This window comes from Nothobranchius furzeri, chromosome 4 (assembly GCF_043380555.1).
Source record: "Nothobranchius furzeri strain GRZ-AD chromosome 4, NfurGRZ-RIMD1, whole genome shotgun sequence".
Classification (NCBI taxonomy): Eukaryota; Metazoa; Chordata; class Actinopteri; order Cyprinodontiformes; family Nothobranchiidae; genus Nothobranchius; species Nothobranchius furzeri.
The window spans coordinates 8,231,939-8,251,625 of NC_091744.1; the positions used below are offsets into that span (position 1 = coordinate 8,231,939).

Below are 19,687 nucleotides of genomic sequence, written 5' to 3' on the forward strand. Positions count from 1 at the left end.
GAATTAGCATTCCGCAACACACAACGCTTTAATTTGAAGTCACTAAAAGGAAGTGTAGCTAATTTTGTTCTGACTTTTTGAAAATGTGTTTCCTCTACTGTTAACCACGTTGTTGTAGACTCTCCTGGATCCATACATCTGGTATTTACACCTTTTTAATGAAATTTGACCTATCTAACAGTTCCGTACTACGGTACCATAAACGTGTGTAAAGGTGAAACTTTCTGTAAAGGTTTTAAATGTCACGTATTTACTGTGTTGCTGCCATGTTAGAAAAAAATTACCTCATGAACCATTAACTCGTTGACCAGTGAAATACCTTATTTGATTTAGTAAAAGTCACACCTCAGACAGCCTGGTTGTGCTTGATATTGTTTAGTGTAAGTATACAGTCGATCTTGAATCAGGGGGTTAAATGTCTGAATCAGACAACCCATAAACATGAAAAAAACAACAACAACAAATAAACTAACTACCGGTGAAAAATCTACCTGACAGTGTTTTATTCTTGATCATCCCTTTCTGACATAAATGTAAATGTCAGTAGATACATTTACAGGATACACAGAGTTGTTTACACTTCAGATCAATCACATTGATGATGCTTTTTCAAATATTTGACTTCAGAGTAGAAAAGTCAGCTGGAACATGGAGCCTTCCTCTTCTGCAGCAGAAACATGCAACCCAAAGAAAAGAAAGACCGAAGCCTCCACAGAACACAACAGCATGAAAAGATCAAAGACAGAGGAGGGATGTGATGAAGAGCTGCTGAACAGACCCTCTGGTTCACCCAGACTCTCTGTGCAGCTCGATCGCTTGCAGCAGCCCGTGTCTTTGCTAGAGCTGACTGAGCTGCTGCATTTTGCTGCTCTGGGGACAGCAGGAGGCCTCAAACAGCCCAGGTAATAACAGGTGGAAATAACTAAATGATCGGGACTGAGGTCCAGTCTGTGGATTTTGTCCTAAACTTTAGGTTTCTTGCCTGTGTCCATCAGCTGGTGCCATCTTCACCATCAGAAGAAGGTCAAAGGTGTGAATGTTGTGATTTTAGAAGGTCTCAGTCAGAGTCACTTCTACAAGAACTACCTCACCATGGAGCACCTCAGGACCAACTACACTACTGTAAGTAGACAGAATGAATATTGATGCATTCTTAAGGAATGAATACAGATAATGTCTTTTTAAAATTTTTTGATTGTAACAGAGGGTCACCTTCACTCCATCACCCATCAGCGTAGCTTCTGGAATCTTTAGCAGTGACGTTCCTAAACTGGACCGTCCACCTGTTCCCAAGTCAGATGACAAACTGCATAAAGGTGAGAATTGTTTTTGGTTACTATCTTTGTGTTCCGAATTTTCAAATGTTCCCGTGTGTATTTATCTTTGAAATATTTACCCAAATAGTCACAGTTTAGGTTCTCGACCAGGAATGCTCGTTAGTGACTTAGTTCAGCAAAGGTTCTTCTTTTTAAAACCTCCGGTGTGTTTTTGTGCATTGCTGCAGCTGTGAAACATCACCCCATTATCAAAAAATACGGGACACAGAAGAGGGGAGTAACTGCGTATGTTCTCACCCAGGAAGAGATGATTAAGAACCACTTTCCTGTCAGAGGTACCTTTTTTAAATAATAATTCAATACAGAAGTGAGTTATTTATTTTATTTAATTTTTCTCTGTACTTTTTGCAAATGACATGACTAATCAAGAGAAAAAGTTCCACTTTCATCATTTGTAGGGCTGGGTGATATGGCCTAAAGTATATTGAGGATTTCACCTCGATAACGATAAATGGACAATAACTAAATGTATGCACAGAAACAAAAGTGTACCACTAGGTGGGGCTGTCACATGCATTATGTTGAATCAATCCAGGTGGTACAGCTTCTTAAAGTGACAGTGTGTATTTTTCCTGGCGATAGGGTTAGGGCTGGGCGATATGACGATTTTAGACCGTTTTACGATCCACACATCTGACGGTCTGTCTTTTTTGAGAGACCTTTTTATCACGATTCACAGCTCTGCTGTTGAATTTCTGCCTCTGAATGAAAAGGGAACTTACCCCAGGCGAATGGCACGCCTTTGTTTGACCCTTAACCAATCAGAGTGAGTCATAGAAATATATTAGTGCCCCGCTTGTTTTCACTTGTGTGTGAACAAACATGGCATCGGCCGCAGCTGAGAGCGACAATGAGGTTTTCGTTCCGAAGCGGAACGCAGGGTTTCCTTAGCGCGGCGCTAACAACTTAGCGACGTGACATGTCTCGGAGAAAGCGTGAAAACACGTTGGACGTTTCTTCTAAAGCAGAAAAATAACACTTCTTCTTAAGCAGAGCACGACGTTGCCTCGGCTCGTTCACCCTCTGCCGAGCCGGTGTCGGTACCGGACTGAGCTCGGTCACTGGGTCGTTGGAGCTGCCCCGTGACTGCCTGATGGAAAACCAGCGGGTTTCATCACACTCGTAGTTTCTTGTTTTTGCTGGGGACCCCCTGTATTTTACCGCTCCCTCCTGCAGTCTTCCCCTATTACAATTTAAAATGATTCTGTAAACTCCGTGTATCAATAGAAACAATCTCTTCCTCTGCCAGCTGCAGTAAATGTAGTTTCCAAATAATAAGAGGTGCATTCATCCGTGTATCTCCTTTGATCCGCATTAGTGATATTTTCAGCACCAGAACAGTGAAGCAAAGAAAGATTCCTGAGTTTGTTAGTAATTTTATTTATTAGGTGCATCTAACCTGTTCTATTTTTCTCTGAAATGAGATCAAATCAGTGCTTCTATGGGTTGTCTCCAATCTGCACTGGAAATGTTTACTTCATTTAGAGACTTGTTGCAGAAAATATTCAGAATGTGCAGTTTTTTGCTACCACAAGCGATCTCTGGTCCAGCCGCACATCAGAGCCGTATTTGAGCTTAACTATCCACTACATGAGCAACTGGGAGCTACATAGTATTTTGAACAAGTTAATGTTTGCACAATACGTTTGCAATTGACATGTTTGCACTTTAAATATGTTTACGATTTTAATTTATGTTAAGTTACTTGAAAAACGAGAAAAACTGATTTTTGTAATTGTTTCTCTCAGGGCTTTTATCATCTCTGGTGTGAGTTTAAAATATAAGTGTGTTAGCACTTTGCTGATTATCCCTAATATGAATAAATGTTTATTTATTCAATGTTTCTCTTCTTTAATACGCAATTGAAGTTATGCACGATACGTTTGCAATTGACATGGATAAAAAATCGTGATAAAATCGAAATCGTGATAAATATAGGAAAAATCGTGATATTCTATTTTTGCCATATCGCCCAGCCCTAGATAGGGTGCAGTAGATACCTAAATTGTTGCAAGCAAGCAGGAGTAAGACCTTACCAACGGATACCCATTAGGGTCAAAAAACCCTGGGGGGGTACAAACTTTAGCAAAATAACAAGCACATCAGACTCCCTTTCATCACTCGCAATGAGTGAAGACGTAAATGTGTAAAGCAACTTTTAAGAATGATGAAAGTTTTGTAACCGTTTGTTACAAATCAGTAAATGCATTTTGTCCTCTCGGGCTTCCGTAGAAGGAAACATGGCATCTGATATACCCAGAGACTTAGGGTGTGTCCGAATACACGGTAAGGATTCTTGTAAGAGCGCATTTTGAGGTCGATGACGTCACAGTGCAGCGACGAGTACTGTCCGAAATCCAAGAATACTCATTCTCGCGTCCTCAAACGTGTCCTCGCTCCACCCACATTTCGAGGACGGGTCTGTTGTATCCTCACAGAACAAGGCTAACCCAGCATGTTTTGCGTGCCGGCTGTGGATTTTCAACAGGAAGAGATAATGAGGAGAGCTACGAAGTTTGAAACGTAAGTTTGTTAAAAACTAGCCGTAGAAATCTAAAAAGCTTAAAGCTGTTCTGTTTATAGACATTTTTCGTTTGTATATTTGTTTTTTAAATTACATTTTAGGCAGAAATCAGCCAGAACAAGTTTGTATCACGGGTCCCGTGTGTGTGTGTGTGTGTGTGTGTGTGTGTGTGTGTGTGTGTGTGTGTGTGTGTGTGTGTGTCTGTGTCTGTGTGTGTGTGTGTGTGTGTGTGTGTGTGTGTGTGTGTGTGTGTGTGTGTGTGTGTGTGTGCGCGCGCGCGCGTAGCGAATTAAACTTGTCATTTGTTTTAAGGACAGCGGAGCAAAGAAGCGTTTTTATTAAGCTTAGAGGTGACGAGTGAAGCTGTTTACACACAACCACAGAAGTTCTTCTGTGAAAAGTAGTTTTACATTCAGGGATTTACAGCTGACATGTTATAATGAAGTAAAAAGTGTTTGTGTGAAGAAAAATAATTTTTATCTTCTTATGTGGATAAATGTAAAAATGTGTTTATTACCTTTTTGTCACCTGTGGCCTGATTTTCTCTGTTTAGGACTGCAGGTGTCCAGGGTCAGGAGAGGCTTTACCTGGTGGTCCTCCTGGGAGAGAGGCCTTCTACTGTTATCATGTTAATGTTATTTAGCTGTTTGATATTTGAACACATTTATTAAAGCAAATACTAACTGATAATTCTTTCTGGTCATTGATTTTTATCACCAGTTTTATTATTACAGATATTTTTGAACATGTTACATGAACAGAAAATGAAAAGATGGTAAGGAGAAAAGCTTATTTATAATAGGTTAAACTTATTTACAGATCAAAACCAGTGCGGACCAGTTATGTACGGTTAAAGCAGGATTAACCTGAGTGACTCTTCCTGGATCATTTATTTAAACTGAGTGAGCAGGAAGTCTTTAACAGTGCAGCTGGATCTGCTGCAGGCTTCCTCTCACTGTCCACTCCATCGTCCATCTACAGGGACTGCTGGGCTGGCTCAGACGACGGCTGTTACATCTCTAAGATGTATTCAGAAATATGAAATGAGGAGATAGTTTATGGATCCACTGGTATAACAATTGTGACTCTTCAGCAAATAAAACCACAGTGTTGTTTTTAATAGAGGTTCCTACATAAATGACTTGCCTGTTAACAGTAGTGGTGGTCTGCTGGTACCTCCTGCAGGACAGAGCACCACTGACCTCCTCCACACACATCTTCCTCAGGCTCATCCTCCAGACCCACAACGTCACCAGCACAGAGGCAGATGTGCAGCACAGTGCATGTTGACTTGTAATCGATTAAAAAAGTTTTTTTATTGAAAAATGTAAAACAAAACATATAACCTGCAGTACATTGGTTCAGTTCAGTTGAAAGAAAAGCAGCAGGAAATAGTTAAATAAAAACTACAGAGAATTTACATTTTTAAGACAGATCTAATCATTATTAGGCTTTAGTTGAATAAACAAATGCACATTGAAAACACTTCAATGCTATTTTATTTAAATGCCTGTTTTTTAAAACGTTTTACCCCCATTTGATGCAAAATAAGAAGTTCTAAGGTCTAATTTACATTAGAAAACATCCTACTGCATTCAACATTTATAATGCATTTGGTTTATATTAATTACCTACATATTAATACGCTGTAGTAATGTGTTGTGTACGTTTAACAAGTTCATTCTGTAGCTTAAAACATACATGAAACCATCTAAAGTTAACATGTAAGTCCTGAAAGCTTCTAGAATAAACAAAGTTACTTTACCTGAAAACGTTTGTGAACAAACGCTGCTGATGGACGTGAAGCTGCTGTAGCTCCTAAATATTACTGCTTGATTTTCGCTAGCTTTAGCAGTTTTCCTTTTTGTGCAGCTGCCGCCGCGGCTGTGACGGGACCTACGGGCCACCGTAGAGGTGAAGGCTAGAGTGTCCGAATTCAGAGCCGCTGGGTTCCGGTCTTAGCGGTCTGGCAAGGACCCGGCCTTGCCAGACCGGCGAGGACCCGTACTCGTAAGCATCCTGCCCACGGATTTGGAAACACCCTTAGACCCTCTCCACTTATTTCAGACCTGATTTTTATGGTTATATGTTACAAAGCCGCCAATATTTTTCAACAACTCAGCATCATTTCATTAATTTCCAACAACATTTTAATGGATGTTTCCAGAAATTAATAGTAAAAACTACACATTGGCACTTTAAAGGGACATGACCATCGCCAACCTACACACATCTTTTCATTTCTTTTATTATCAAATTCATTGAAATGGGAAAAATTATATTGGTTACAGTCAGAAATTTCGATAACGATAAATATTCAATTTATTGCCCAGCCCTACTTCTTCATCACCCTCTCTTTATTCAGCTCTTTCTACCAATTCTGCCTTATCCGGGATCCATGGATTACCTCTTTCTTATTCCTGTTCTCTTTCCCTTTCCTGAAAATTTTATTCAATATTTTTTATTTTTCAAATTTTTATGTTTTAATTCATTTTAAAAAATCTTGTTTTTTATTTGTTCTTGTGAAGTGCCTTGTGATTTATATCTTGAGAGGTGCTATATCAGATCGTTTCTTCTTCTACTTTGTGACTAAAGCACAATAGGAACTCTAAGTCAGATCTGATGAAACTGCTTAGCTGTTATTAATTTGTCCATCTCAGACCACATATTTTCAGGTTTCGCTGACTGAATTTTGGCTTTAATTGTAACTCTTTCTGACACAGGAATTCGAGGATTTGAGGACTTTAGTTGTACAAAGAACAATGTCCGTGTAACTGATGACAGCCCGCTCTACGGGCTTGACTGTGAAATGGTGAGATCCGCTCAGTTAGAGGATTCATTTACCTTCCTAATGGGAGGTGTGACTAACAACCAATATGTGTCACTATACTGCGGCCATGTGGTGTTGGATAATTTAACACAAAACTGTTGATTAAATACCTTTTTAAGCATATTTAGCGCCAGCTTTGTTTCTTATATCGCTAAATTCCCCCGTACTTCTGAGCTGAGCATTTTTCTCTCGGCTGTTTTCCAGTGCCTAACAGAGAAGGGACACGAGTTGACTCGTGTTTCTCTGGTGGATAGTGATGGTAACTGTGTGCTAGATGAACTGGTGAAACCCCAAAGTCGTGTCCTGAACTACCTCACCAAGTATACACACACACACACACACACACAGTCACGCACACACATTTGTATGGAAAAAAATGCCCCTCACTTAGGGCTGCAACTAACGATTATTTTCATAATCGATTAATCTGTCGATTATTTTTTCGAGTAATCGATTAATCGGTTTGTTATTGTTTAGCTATTTAACCTATACAAGAGATGAATACATTTCAGTTAAGAAAAAGAAAAACATAAGAGAATTGTGCAGTTGACTGCAATCTATTTTATTGCACATGACCACAGTCAGCAGTGTAAAATGAGCTAAACAGTGCAAAATATCAGTCCAGAATAATTTTTTGGCATCAAAATATAAGAGGTAAATTCCATAAAAAAATAATGTAGAATCTGGAATAGAGTTTGTAAGTGGTATGCATTGCTGGGGGTGAGTGTCTTGTTCCCCATGTAGTTGTCCATCGTTGCTTGTTTTTTTCTGCATAAGAAACACAAATAACCTCCGAGGGCCTCACTAACTTTAGCGGATCTCTCCTGACAGGTTCTCAGGTATCACTGCAGCTATGCTGCAGCCAATCACAACCACCCTGCGGGTTGTTCAAGCAAAGCTCAGGATGTTGTTGCCTGGCGATGCAGTTCTGGTGGGCCATTCGCTTAACAACGACCTCATAGCTTTGAAAGTGAGTAACTAAATTGGCCTTTTATAAAGATTACTAGTGGTTTTGCTGTGTACAGTCTTAGAGTGGGAAACACCAGCATCACGGTTTCTTTTCTTCCCTGTTTCAGCTCATCCATCAGCACGTAATCGATACGTCGCTGCTCTACAAGAAAGAATTGGGGCAAAAGTTTAAGCTCAAGGTTTTGGCCGAGATGGTGCTGAAGTAAGTTCTTGTTGGTTCACTGTTTCGTTCTCAGTTCCTCTCATCAGGTAATTGCAAGTTCCTCTCCCTTGTCAGGAGGCAGATCCAGACTGATGAGAATAACGGACACAATCCCACTGAGGATGCTGCGGCTGCTCTGGAGCTGGCCCAATACTTTATCAAAACAGGACCTCATCAGGTAGGATACTGCTTTAAAGACACATCAGGGTTCCCCCAGGAAACTTGATAGTCCCGGCGTACTGTGAGAGCGCAGGTGGGCACACGGATCGTCCGTACCAGTGAGAAAGGGGGGTGGGGGGTTGGATGCTTAGCCTGGCGGGGGGACCAGGTGGCTTGGTGGGGAGTCACAAAGAGAAAGGAAGCAAACTGTCTGTTTCCTCTCTGTCAGGTTGTGGAGCTTCATCTAGAGGAGCTGTGGGGATACAAACCTAAGGAGGAGTCTTCTGAGTGCTCCCCAGCACCAAGTCACAGGCATGAGACTTATTAGTGTGTTTTGTGTATAAAATATCATCAGCATAATAATGGACATTTATCCTGTAATGTCTAATAATTTTACCTAATGGAAGCACATTTAAAGTAAAGGGCACTGGACCGAGCACTGAACCCTGAGGAGCTCCATAAAAAAACTGGTGCAACTAGAGGAAGATTCAATACATTAACAAATGTAAAAGATGAAGTCATTGATTCACATTTTCAGCTGCAGATATCCATTTTCTCACACAGGTTTACAGACATACTGCGATCCATCGGCCGTTCTGTGACCTATTTAGGAAAGCGTGCCGATGTTGCTTTGGATCTGTCCAATCAGCAGTGGTACAGCACTGACAAGGAGGTGAGGAGTTACAAATGTTTTGAAATCAACCATCAGCCTTGTATGTTAATTCCTTTTTTAGCTGGTTTACTGGCTAATTCTGCTTTTTACTGTATCTGCTTTTGATTTAAGATGTTAGATTTTTTTATATCTTATAAATGGAATCTATGAGCTACTTTTGATGCTGTCTACTTTCTTTTATGCTTAACACTTCCACGCTAACCTTTCCTTCTCTGAAACCCTATCCTCCCTGCAGGTGCTGTCATCTTTCCGGAGACAGACTAAGAACCTGTTCCTGTCCATCGTCCAGTTTTCCTCCTTCTCAGACCATCTGAGAAGACACTCCGCTCATCAGGAGCAGCTGCACCAGAGCGTGAGGCGTTTATCTTTATGTAATGTTTTGAAGAAGGTTGGTATGATTTTCATACTAGCTAGGTTTGTTCCTGCAGGTGTGTTCAGACCTTCGGGACATGTGTGTTGTGTTCGCCGGGCCGTTCCCTCCGGACTTCTCTGATAGAGAAGTGAGGCGGCTGTTTCGTTGCTGTGGTCGAGTGCGAAATATTCGAATGTTGAACACAAGCGTCCGGGTACGCCTCACTGGACTTCTGTCATTTAACACAAATTCTAACCTTTTAAATGCGAATAATTAGGCAAGCAGTGGGCTTTGTGTGTGTGTTTGCTTTAGTTTCTCCTTTTTTCTGACATTTGGTGTTTAGATTCATGCAGAGGTTGCGTTTGAGATGCTGGAAGGAGCTTTGCTAGCTTTAAAGGTTCTGGACGGACTCAGAGTTCTGGGCCAGCCCATTAAGGTAGGCTTGTGTTTCATTTGTACACCACAGTCATCATCTAACAGGTTTAGACTGCTTTATTAATGCTTTTTTAAATATATTTCAGGTGCAGAGGCCTGTGAAAGAATCAATGCTAGATCTGGATTTGTACCTTGATACTTTATTGGTCGATTCACTTAACTCCAAACACCTTTACGCTGTGAAACCGAGTCAGCAGATGGCTCAGAATGTAAACATTTCCCAAAAAGTCAATCAGTACGTAGTAGAATCAAAAGGTCTAAGTGCCACATCTAGAAAGCTGACGAACGGGCTACCGCCTGCTAAAAAGAAATGTAAACAGTCACACCTCACCACACTAAAGCTGTCCGAGGAGACCGTCAGAGAGGCATTTGACCACTTTGGTACCGTGGAGAGCATAGTCCTGCCTTCCAAATGTTCAAAACATGTGTGTATAGGTGAGTAAAAGCCATTTGTCATTTGCATAATCCGTGCAGATCTATAATCCGACTGTCTGTTTACCAGAGTTCGAAAGTTCAGAGGGTAAACTTGCAGCCCTCAGCTCTTCTGAGGATCTGCTAAGTGACAGATTTCTAATTCACCCATCTGTTACGCCGCCCCACTTACCCTCATGGGTTGCCATGACGACAGCAGAAACTAAATCAAATGAAGAAACAAATGAGGGGAAAGAATCGGCCCACATGGACAGCAGTTCTCAGGTAGTGAATCAGATTTAGCCTAATGACTTTTTTATTAAAAAGTTTTGTCTAAGATATTTGATCTGTACTTTGCATTTGTGATATAAACACCTTATGAGAATACCTGTTTGTTTTAGGATCAGGCAGGGAATCGTGTGATGAAGAAACTGGACGTCAGGCTGAGAAAAGTCTTCAAATCCCTCCCAGAAGGCAGCTTGTCTGTGGTGGTGCTGCCCGGACAAACCAGGTGAGGACCTCTGCTGCACTTCTGACATCACATGTACTCCAATTTAATTTGTCTGAACTATTTCTGTTTTCTGTTGCAGCGAAAATGGGCATTATCCTGGTTTGTGTCTATTTCAAGTCAAAGTGTCTAGAGAAAATGTAAAATAAAATACAACATCTGGAGTTGTTGAGTCACTTAATATTTAACCATACCCAGTAGGATCATCTGAAAATGTCACCAAGTTTGTCTCAAGTGCTTTTCATCGTTGTAATTTGTAAGATTTATTTTTTAGAATAGCCCAAAACTGGCTTTTAATGATGGCTGAAGAGTTTTACCAGAACCTTAATAAAGCAGATTAGGAAAAAAACAGAAATTACTAAGAAACAATCTTTAATTTTTCCCCTTTTAAAAGGAAATAAGGATTTTTAAACTCATACAAAATAACGTGTCTTCAAGTTTACACATTTTGCATTACAGAATGAACATCGCAGGTTGACACGAATACAAAAACATCAAACACAGAAAAGGACAATAAATGTTCTGTACAAAAACAAGCACCTCTCAGGAAGGGTGAAAATGCCACCAACAATGAATGTCACATTATCATTGATCAGCGTACACGTCTAATAAAACTGGAGAAGTCCACAACTCGGTTTAAAAAGCAAGACCAAAAACTAAATGACAGCAATAAAATTCTAAATAACCCAAACATCGTACAGGACCTGTGGCTTTTGATCTCGTTTTAGTAAACGTATTCACAGGGACACAAACACTTGGAAAAACCGGTTACATTTCTCCTCACATGCACAAAACCTTACACACAACTCACGTTAGATAAGACTGATTAAAGATGATGGTCGTTAAAACTTCTGGATGAATTTAAAGTGACAGCATGGCCGTGGTGATCGTGTGGTGAATGAGTGAGGAATCCTGTAGCTTAGATTTGAGCTCTACAGTGAGTTTTACATAGACGCTAATCCAGAGGAGGTGCCTGCTCCTCTGATACGTCATCAGCATATGGCAGCTGTTGTTATGGCTTATGTTCTCTTTCAGTAGACAAATAGCTTGGCTGGTAGTTTTGACACTTTATCCTCAGCAGTGAGCGAGTGAATGAATTTAGCACTCTCAGTGCCGTACGTACGACCAGAAAGGAGAGCATTCCAAGTGCTTACAGAGAGACCTGGAGCAGGAGCCCAGGACTAGACGGTGGCCTCGCTGCTCCTCGCCTCGCTACCAGACTTCTGGGACATCAAACAGGGAGGTTGTAGACTCTGTTGCTGGGGAATAAAGTACAAACATGTTCAGATGAGTATTTGAAAGGTTGGATTTCATCCTGCTTTACTTGGTTTCCAACATTTATAAACAAGTTATGTTCACATTCTTCACAGCCACCATGTAGATCAGTGATATCAGATCCACTATAACAGAATAATTCATGCAGAGATTAACCCACCCTCAGTCTTCTTTTTCTTGTTCTTTTGACCTTTCCTCGTTGGTGCCGTTGGGGTTTGATGCCAGGTGCCCGTCCCATCAACACATTTGTCTGGATCTGTGCCCTCAGGACTCTTTTCATCAGTGACATGACTCAAGTCGGGTGAATTTGAAGATTCTCTGCAGAAAACCGTAACAGCATAAATGAATTGTAAAGCAGCAACAGCATAAATGATTATTTCCTTTCACTTACGTTATCTTTAGCCATCCTTCTGATGTTTTACTCTCAACAGCGTCGACGTTTGCTTGTCCACTGAGCTCTAGAAAAAACAGCAGAGAACTTCAGGTTGAATGCATCTTTAAAGTTGTGTGGTATTCAGAGAAAAGGGAGCAAACATTCAAGACCAGGTTCACTACTTTTTACATCATATGTGCAATTGTCTATAGCATAAAAGATTCCCTTGTGAGTCGATCAGTGGAGAAAAAGCTCTGGTGCTCCCGTTTCACAGACTAGAAGTAAGCTGGAGTGGTGAACAGGTGACAGGTTTTGGACGTCTCACCTCTGACTGGATAACAGCAACATGACTTACCATCAACTCTGTTTGCTCTGAAACGGCAATGTTTTTCCTCCACAAACAACACATGCCTAGAGATCTGCCATGTGGTGGAGTTGCTAATGCTAACCATTAGCTTCTTCTAGCTAAGACATGCTCTGCTCTTTCCTGGATGTTAAAAACCGCTTTTCTTGTCACGAATCAAGATGGGCGAGTTCATGAGAGCGTGACGTAGATCTGACTGGCTGGCCTTTTCAGACCCAAGCATTTCCCTGTCAGTGTAACCGATCGAATTTCAAAACGTTTTTGCAATGAAATAAATTTATATCAGGATCCACCATCAAATTTTATCTTCTTGCTGACTGTGTCATCTGGGAATGAGTAGTTATTCCAAGGATCTGGAACTGGAGCTGCTTCTGTTCCCAGATCTCCCTGAACAGGACTGATGCTGCGTTTTCTTCTGAAAACAAAAAAAATCAAAAAAACGTGCATGAGAAGAATCCTCAGAATCGGACTAAACCATGTTCTGTACAGCAGCACAGGCCCACCTGGGATAAACAAACCCAGCAGAAGTGGTAGAGGAGGAGAAGTGAGGTTTCATCCATCCGTCCTCCCCCCAGGATTTGGTTGTCTGGCCGAGCTTCTCCTTCTGTTGTTTACCCTGGATGTACTCTGCATACGTCTGGATCCTGTAGCTCTCTGCATAGCGGCTGGTGTTCATAGCTGTTTAAACAGGGCTAACATTAATACAGCATCTCTCCAGACCGACATGAGCCTTCAGCTGCTATCTCCTCCGACTCACCTATCTGCACCTGGTCCGTCTGACTGAGGGACACGAAGGCTGAGGTGTCATCTATCCAAGACACCTGGATGTTACCTGGGCAGACAACAGTTTCTGACACTGGGCAACAACAGGCTGGAAGCTGCGTCAGCACGCATCCTAAAATCTTACCAAAGGCACTGAAGAGCTGGTAGAGGTCACTCGTCTTCCACTCTTTAGGGAAGGTGACATAAAGGACGTGGTCTCTTTTGGGTTGCACTTAAAGAGTTAAACATCAGCATAAGAGGCTAAAGCATTCAGTTTCAACTCACTGACATTATACTGAATCATTTTACTCCATGATCTTTACATCGTCAGATGGTGACAAGTCAACTTTTCTCCACCGAAGCAGATCAGTTAAGTCACCATAAAGGTTTCCGTCACTGGAACTAGTGCGAGCGTGCCTCGCTGGGTTTATAAGCCCAGTATCTGACTTGAGTTACCAAAACAGGAGCGTTCCGACTCCTGTGAGCATCAAGTGTGGCACCAACTACTCCTACATTCTTTACACAACGCTACCAATACAAATCTAAATGACTTCCTGACGACCATATGATTATTTTCCTCCACAACTGATCGAATGCATCGACTGGGGTTCCCGATTCTCAGAACTGGATCAATTTGAAACCTCTGCATGCAGCAAGCTAAATTTACATATTTCTGTCAGAAGAGGTTGTGTCAGCTACTTCTTTACTCACAATCTGGTCCTGTGATGTTGAGGTAGGGTATGTCAATGATTCTCATCAGGAATAGCCTACAGAACATTAAATAATATTAAAAGTATGAACAAAAGAAAACACAAACAGGGTAGTAAATACAATCACGCTCACTTGTTAACAAATGGTTCAATGAGTTTGGACTTGGCAGAGATGTAAGCCTTGGGTGGAGTCAAGAATGAACCTGGCAAAAGAAAATAGGACAGTTCAAAGGGGGAACTAGGCAGTTTTTGTTTGCTTTTAGCACCAAACGCAAAATGCAAAGTTTAAGGATGGTGAAATAAATAAAAAATAACATTTAACCAAAACGACCTCAGCATGTTCAGGGATCAATTATAATAACAAAAGATTATTAAACTCAGGGACCTGAGTAAACCGTGCCAGTAAAAGAGTTCACAGCTGAGCTGAGCCAACAAAATGACCCAACTTTGTCTTCTAATCGGTCACAATCTGCTGACGCAGCATGAATCCACCTTACCCAGATGGTTGGCCATGGAGATGAAACACAGACCGGTAATGTAGGCGTCGTATCCCGCCTCGTGGAGCTGCTCCTGGGCTGTGTCATAACTGGGGAAACCCTCTGCAGCTTCTGTAAAAATGTCAAACAATATTACCATTTAGATACCTTCCTGAAAGGCCTCTGGAGAAAAAGCTACAACTGCCTACAGGACTGATGAGCTAACGACTAGTCCAAGCACAGCCACAACTAAAGTGGCCGCTGACATCTAAAACCATCTCCCAACTCCAGAGTTTCACAGCGGTTCATGCATGTAGTCTGAACTTTAAACCACCGTCAGACTCAGTCATTCCTGCCAGAATATTAATCCTTTTAAGTAATCTTGTAGTTCAATACATGAAACTGTGATAAGTGGAAAACTTCATGATTTTTGAGGTACTACTGAATTTTTGAAGATTGCAGTCACTTTAAGATGGAAGCAATAAACTTGGGTCACGGCTGCACTAGGACTAGCCGTTAGCTTGTCGGTCCTGTAGGGAGTGAGCACCATTTCTGGTGGTAACAGGTAAGATGGTGAATGTTTAAAACTTTTACACTGAAACACACGACAAAAGCGTTGGGACAAACTTGACTTACCAACTTGTGGTGGCTTGAAGGGGCTCTCTTTGACTTGTTTCTCCAGCTCAGCCAGAGATGTGTTATTGATCAACTCCTACAGAGCAAATAAAAATATCTATTACCCAGATGTTATCAACAACTTGGAAGTAAAATAACAGACCAAATCCACTTAGAGAGGTTAAAGTATTTGTTCAACTTCCACATGAATTGTGCCATTGGCTTAGGATAGCAGAGCCTGAACATCTAGGGACCAGTTACTTGGTGTATTTACATGCACATCAGAAAACCCAACTGTTGCCCTAAATGGACTGATGTGAGGTATTTTTAATGCGTGTGAACGTGGTAGTCTTGCTGAAGCACCCAGATGATGCAAGATGTAAATGACTCAGTCAGGCTGATATTGGTAACTTCTGGAAGGGGTGTTCCTCTGATATCATCACCACATGTTAACACGTGTAGCACCAAACAGTACGGTGTTTGGTATGTATTTGTATAGCGCCTTCTTAGGGTTCTACAACCCCCCAAGGCGCTTCACAACACAATCAGTCATTCACATGAGCTACGATGTAGCCACAGCTGCCCTGGGGCGCACTGACAGAGGAGAGGCTGCCGAGCACTGGCGCCACCGGTCCCTTTGACCACCACCAGCAGGCAATGTGGGTTAAGTGTCTTGCTCAAGGACACAACAGCAGCCTTCTCTGGTCGGAGCCGGGATTGAACCTGCAACCTTCTGATTACTGGACAACCCGCTCTACCTCCTTAGCTACCGCTGTCCCATATACCAAATAAACTGTGCTGCAGCGTTGTTGTCCACTCCATCAGCAGGTGTGTGTATATCCTGTTTTAACTTTGTCTGCTTCACTCCGACAGCGTTTTCTTTCTGCGTTCCTATAAACTAACCGGAAGAATGCAACACGACAGGGGGCATGTCACCACCTACTGTACCGAAGTAGAACAAACTTAATTTGAGAGTTTGGTTTTATAAAGTACTGTACATGTAGACTAGAATAAAGGCTTCAAGTTTATTACTTTAGATCGACCTAGATGCTCATGCAAATGCACTGACTGCATCCTTACCTTAAAAGGCTGAGTGGACGCCATCAGCTTTGTGTCTAAAAGTCTGCAAGTAGATAAAGGCATTGGAAAAATGTAAAGATTACAAGTGGAATCTGTTGCGATAATAAAAATATAAATGAAATTTAAAAAAAAGGCAAAATTAACTCAATTTCTTACCTTGGGAAAACACACATTGTAACTTCTTTAAAATCTTGAAGATCCTGTAAAGCACAGACCACAACTGCCAGCTTTAAACATCAAATTTGGGTGAATAAAAACTCGCGGTAAGGTAATCGTGTACCTCTGGCAGAGAGCAGTAGAACTGGTGGATTGTGTGCATCACATCCAAAAGCATGTTGTGTCCAACCACAAGTTTACCCTGAGCAGTAAACACAAATCCTTATCATTTATAATTCCACTGAAGAAAAACCAAACAATGAAAGCATTTGTATCCTGCAACTCATCAAAGGCAGATTCCCACTTGTGTTCATTTTGTAATTTAGAAATATTAGATGTGAGACGTAAAGATTGGCTTACAGATTTAGAAATGGCATGGATCACTCTGGAAAAGCCCACAGCATCATTTAGCTCCTCCTGTCAGGAGACAGAGACAAATGGGAGGTCCGACACGTCACACACAATAATTCATTATTACACGAGACAGCAGAAGATTCCCACATTTGTTCATTTGACCAAACTAAATGTCGATACCTAGAGATCAAACTCACCTGCTCCCTCTCCAGTTTCTGCTGTTCCCTCTTCTTCCTCTCCTTGTCGTCAACTTTACTAATCTGAATGTATCGCTCCTTCTGCATAAACACATCAGTTGCATCACTTGCAGGACACAAAGTAGGAAAATTAAATACACCGAATCATTGCATACCTTGTCTGTTTCTAATGTTTCCACATGGAGACCTTTGGGAAACCTAAATGAGCAAAATTGATTTTATCATTTCCACAAACTAACAAAAATAAAAGTTAGGCATCGCTTACTTCCAGCTCAGCATTTGGTAAATCAGTTTCCTCTGGAATCTGGCGAGAAATAAAATATGCATTCAGAAGGCAAATAAAAACCATGTGCATGTATGGGCATGAGAGACCAGATTACCCAGTGCACGGCTCCAAGTTTAAAGTCTTCTCGTCGGCACTGAAGAGCAACTCAACCTTCTCCCTTTTGTAGAGACATAACAAATAAATTAAAAGCAAAGAGGCAGGAACTAACAGAATGCTTAGAAAGGATTTCTAGTTTTTTTAACTAAAAAGTCACCCCCCTGCGTTTCTAGTTTTAAAGACAACAATTCCCACAATTCAATTCAACATTCCAATATTAAGTGGGGACGGTGTGTTTTAGAAAAGAAAACCAGTCTCAGCACTCAACACTTACACCACTTTGTTAATGAAGTCCTTCTGTTCATCAGGTACATTTGCAGGAGTTTTCGAGGATGGCGAGATAAAGGACGGCGTCCCTAAACCGTTAGCATGCTGATTCCTCCTTTCCTCCGTCTGCTCTCGCAGGCAAGCTTCCTCATCTTGATTTAGATACGGGATTCCTAAAAAAATAAATAAACCTTCTGATAAAGGGTTGCTCCATTTACACATCTACATACTGATATCTTGAGTATACTTAGTCACTCTGGAAAAATGTGACATCATAAAAACGATGTGCACTCACTTAGGCCAGATCTCATGTAAAAGTATCACATTAACCAGATGTTCATTATAAATTAGAAAAATGAGAACATTAATTACATTTATGTCATCATATCCTAATCTCGTAAAAGCTTTTAACATTTCTATAAGTGTTTTTGCTTCAGAAAATTACGAAACATTTTGGAGCAGAATGTGACTTAGAAAAATGTTTTTTAAACATTGTAGATTAAAAGACAATTTTTTTCAACTCACCGTGACAGAAAACCTTGTTGAAATCAAATCCCTGACTGGCGAGGAAGTCGATGCTGGAACTCTACAATGATAAAGAACTTGTCCTTCAAATCCTTCCTTATTCTGAGGGCAATTCATGAGAAGCATTCAAACAAAATCCTCCAAGTAAACTGCACTTACTTGACAGATGAATTTGATGTCTGGAGAGGTCCTATTAAATGGTTTGGGGAATATATAAAAGTTAAAAGTCTTTGTGATATACCTGCAGAAAATGGAAAACACAAGAGAAACTAGGATTGGTGATGTTTCTGATTAACTCTGTATCTTGAGGCAAATAGCAGGAAATATCAGCTAAAAATAATAAATTTAAACATGTGGCTCAAATTTTCTGTTTCATTTATGTCTATCAAATAAAAGTCACCTACTTTGACTTTGTCTGGTCATACTTAAATGTACACAATCCAAACTGGAACATAAGAAAGTCCATAGAATGCTGATAGGGAAGGAACGGTGAAAACACGTTTACATTAGACTAGACGTACAATCACAAACATTACTTGTGCTTAGCTGGTGTAAAGGGGGATTTACAGCCTTGTAAAGAAATCTGTGCAAATCAAAACCTTTTTTAGCTTTGTGTATCTTTCCTCTGGTGTGTCAAGCCCGTTGGTTAGTGCACTAACATTAGGACCGTCGCTTATCCCTAAAAAAAATAAAAAATACATCCATTTTAGCCCACAATGTGGCGTTTCTTTCAAACCCCCAATGGCAGCTAAAACTGTCACTTTTACCTGAAAATTCTCCATCGATGGCAAGAAAGTCCGCTTCGTCTATCGCGCTGTATACTGTGCTTAAACAGTCTTTAAAATCTGCAGAAAAAGTAGTGAATTAGTAATGACATGGACGAGTGTTAGCCTGCAGCTGAGCAGCATATGCTACCTAGCATGCTAGCTAAAACAGCAAAAGCGGTTTCGACTCTTGGCAGTTTTGAATATATAACACGTTATTGTTTTGTTGTATTTGTATATAAAAAAGTAAACAAAATTTTCAAATAACGCTGTCTAGCTTCTTACTTCTGCGAGTAATCTCCATCCCTGCACAATGACGGAACCGGCTAACCTTACGCTAGCCTTTATCAAGGGGCTTTTAACCGTTTGGTGAACACTTCCGGTTTAGCTGTGGTTTTTAGCTACTTCAGATGATTTATCTTCTTTTTCCACTCAAATATAAGAATGACTGAGATCTTACGTTTTCTTTCCCATTTTGCCTAATGAGATAAAAAAAATCTATATTATTTTGTGAGAAAAATTGACAATAAAGACGCTTGAATTGTATTACTAAAACAGAATAGAATAGAACAAAATAGAATAAAAGCAGTTCAATGTGCTTTTAAGGACTAACAGAACAGTAAAAACATAAAACACTAATCAAAATTTTTTAATAAATTTGATTACATAAAACATCCAGTTTTAAATTACAATTAAAAGTACAAAAATAACATTATATACAAAAGTCCTTCAGTGTTGTGCCATTGTCTAAATTACAGGCCGACCCATATATCGGCTGGCTGATATATTCAATCTTCTCTATGTTGGCCGAAATTATTTTTAAAAGCCAATTAAAAGAAAATAAATCAGGCACCTGTTTGAACAACGGTCACCACTACTACACTAAAGAAAGGACCCCAAAAAAAAAAACAACACACCAGTTTTTTTTATGTTTTATGTTTTATATTTGAAGTTCAATCAATATTAAGAGATTTATTAACTTATCTA

At 40.5% G+C, this 19,687-nt stretch overlaps 2 protein-coding genes across 3 annotated transcripts; one reads left to right on the forward strand and one right to left on the reverse strand.

Moving 5' to 3' along the window:
* Positions 1-47: 47 nt before the first annotated feature.
* On the forward strand, positions 48-10,564 carry rexo5 (RNA exonuclease 5). The gene is made up of 19 exons (XM_015966494.2): positions 48-141; positions 628-902; positions 996-1,122; positions 1,205-1,316; positions 1,505-1,612; positions 6,585-6,673; positions 6,896-7,011; positions 7,523-7,661; positions 7,768-7,862; positions 7,938-8,040; positions 8,251-8,333; positions 8,586-8,694; positions 8,930-9,046; positions 9,123-9,260; positions 9,390-9,482; positions 9,568-9,916; positions 9,984-10,177; positions 10,294-10,403; positions 10,483-10,564. The coding sequence occupies exons 2-19, from the start codon at positions 649-651 to the stop codon at positions 10,547-10,549; spliced, it is 2,403 nt and encodes an 800-aa protein (XP_015821980.1). The 5' UTR covers positions 48-141; positions 628-648; the 3' UTR covers positions 10,550-10,564.
* Positions 10,565-10,755: 191 nt separating this feature from the next.
* On the reverse strand, positions 10,756-19,090 carry parn (poly(A)-specific ribonuclease (deadenylation nuclease)). Of its 2 annotated transcripts, none has more exons than XM_015966515.3 (26): positions 18,986-19,090; positions 18,704-18,781; positions 18,536-18,615; positions 18,341-18,408; positions 18,096-18,177; positions 17,937-17,997; positions 17,419-17,584; positions 17,143-17,205; positions 17,028-17,066; positions 16,918-16,960; positions 16,763-16,843; positions 16,572-16,628; positions 16,336-16,413; positions 16,212-16,255; positions 16,056-16,098; positions 14,997-15,072; positions 14,382-14,492; positions 14,018-14,087; positions 13,886-13,941; positions 13,320-13,406; positions 13,170-13,244; positions 12,916-13,090; positions 12,706-12,827; positions 12,067-12,133; positions 11,836-11,993; positions 10,756-11,653 (listed from the first exon to the last, which is right to left on the reverse strand). In XM_015966515.3, exons 1-26 carry the CDS (start codon positions 19,002-19,004, stop codon positions 11,613-11,615), a joined length of 2,040 nt encoding a protein of 679 aa, XP_015822001.1. In that variant the 5' UTR covers positions 19,005-19,090; the 3' UTR covers positions 10,756-11,612. The 2 variants fall into 2 exon arrangements, with proteins under 2 accessions (XP_015822001.1, XP_015821992.1); XM_015966506.3 differs by having other exon boundaries at positions 10,756-11,659.
* Positions 19,091-19,687: the final 597 nt, after the last annotated feature.

Excerpts from the sequence above, each read along its gene's own strand:
- rexo5 (XM_015966494.2), top strand. The coding sequence starts at position 649 with ATGGAGCCTTCCTCTTCTGCAGCAGAAACATGCAACCCAAAGAAAAGA. Across the intron at positions 7,662-7,767 it reads ACGACCTCATAGCTTTGAAA|CTCATCCATCAGCACGTAAT; the intron begins GTGAGTAACTAA and ends TCCCTGTTTCAG. Across the intron at positions 9,261-9,389 it reads TGTTGAACACAAGCGTCCGG|ATTCATGCAGAGGTTGCGTT; the intron begins GTACGCCTCACT and ends TTTGGTGTTTAG.
- parn (XM_015966506.3), bottom strand. Across the intron at positions 18,409-18,535 it reads GATACACAAAGCTAAAAAAG|CATTCTATGGACTTTCTTAT; the intron begins GTTTTGATTTGC and ends CTTCCCTATCAG. Across the intron at positions 11,660-11,835 it reads CAAGAAAAAGAAGACTGAGG|CAACAGAGTCTACAACCTCC; the intron begins GTGGGTTAATCT and ends TTTATTCCCCAG.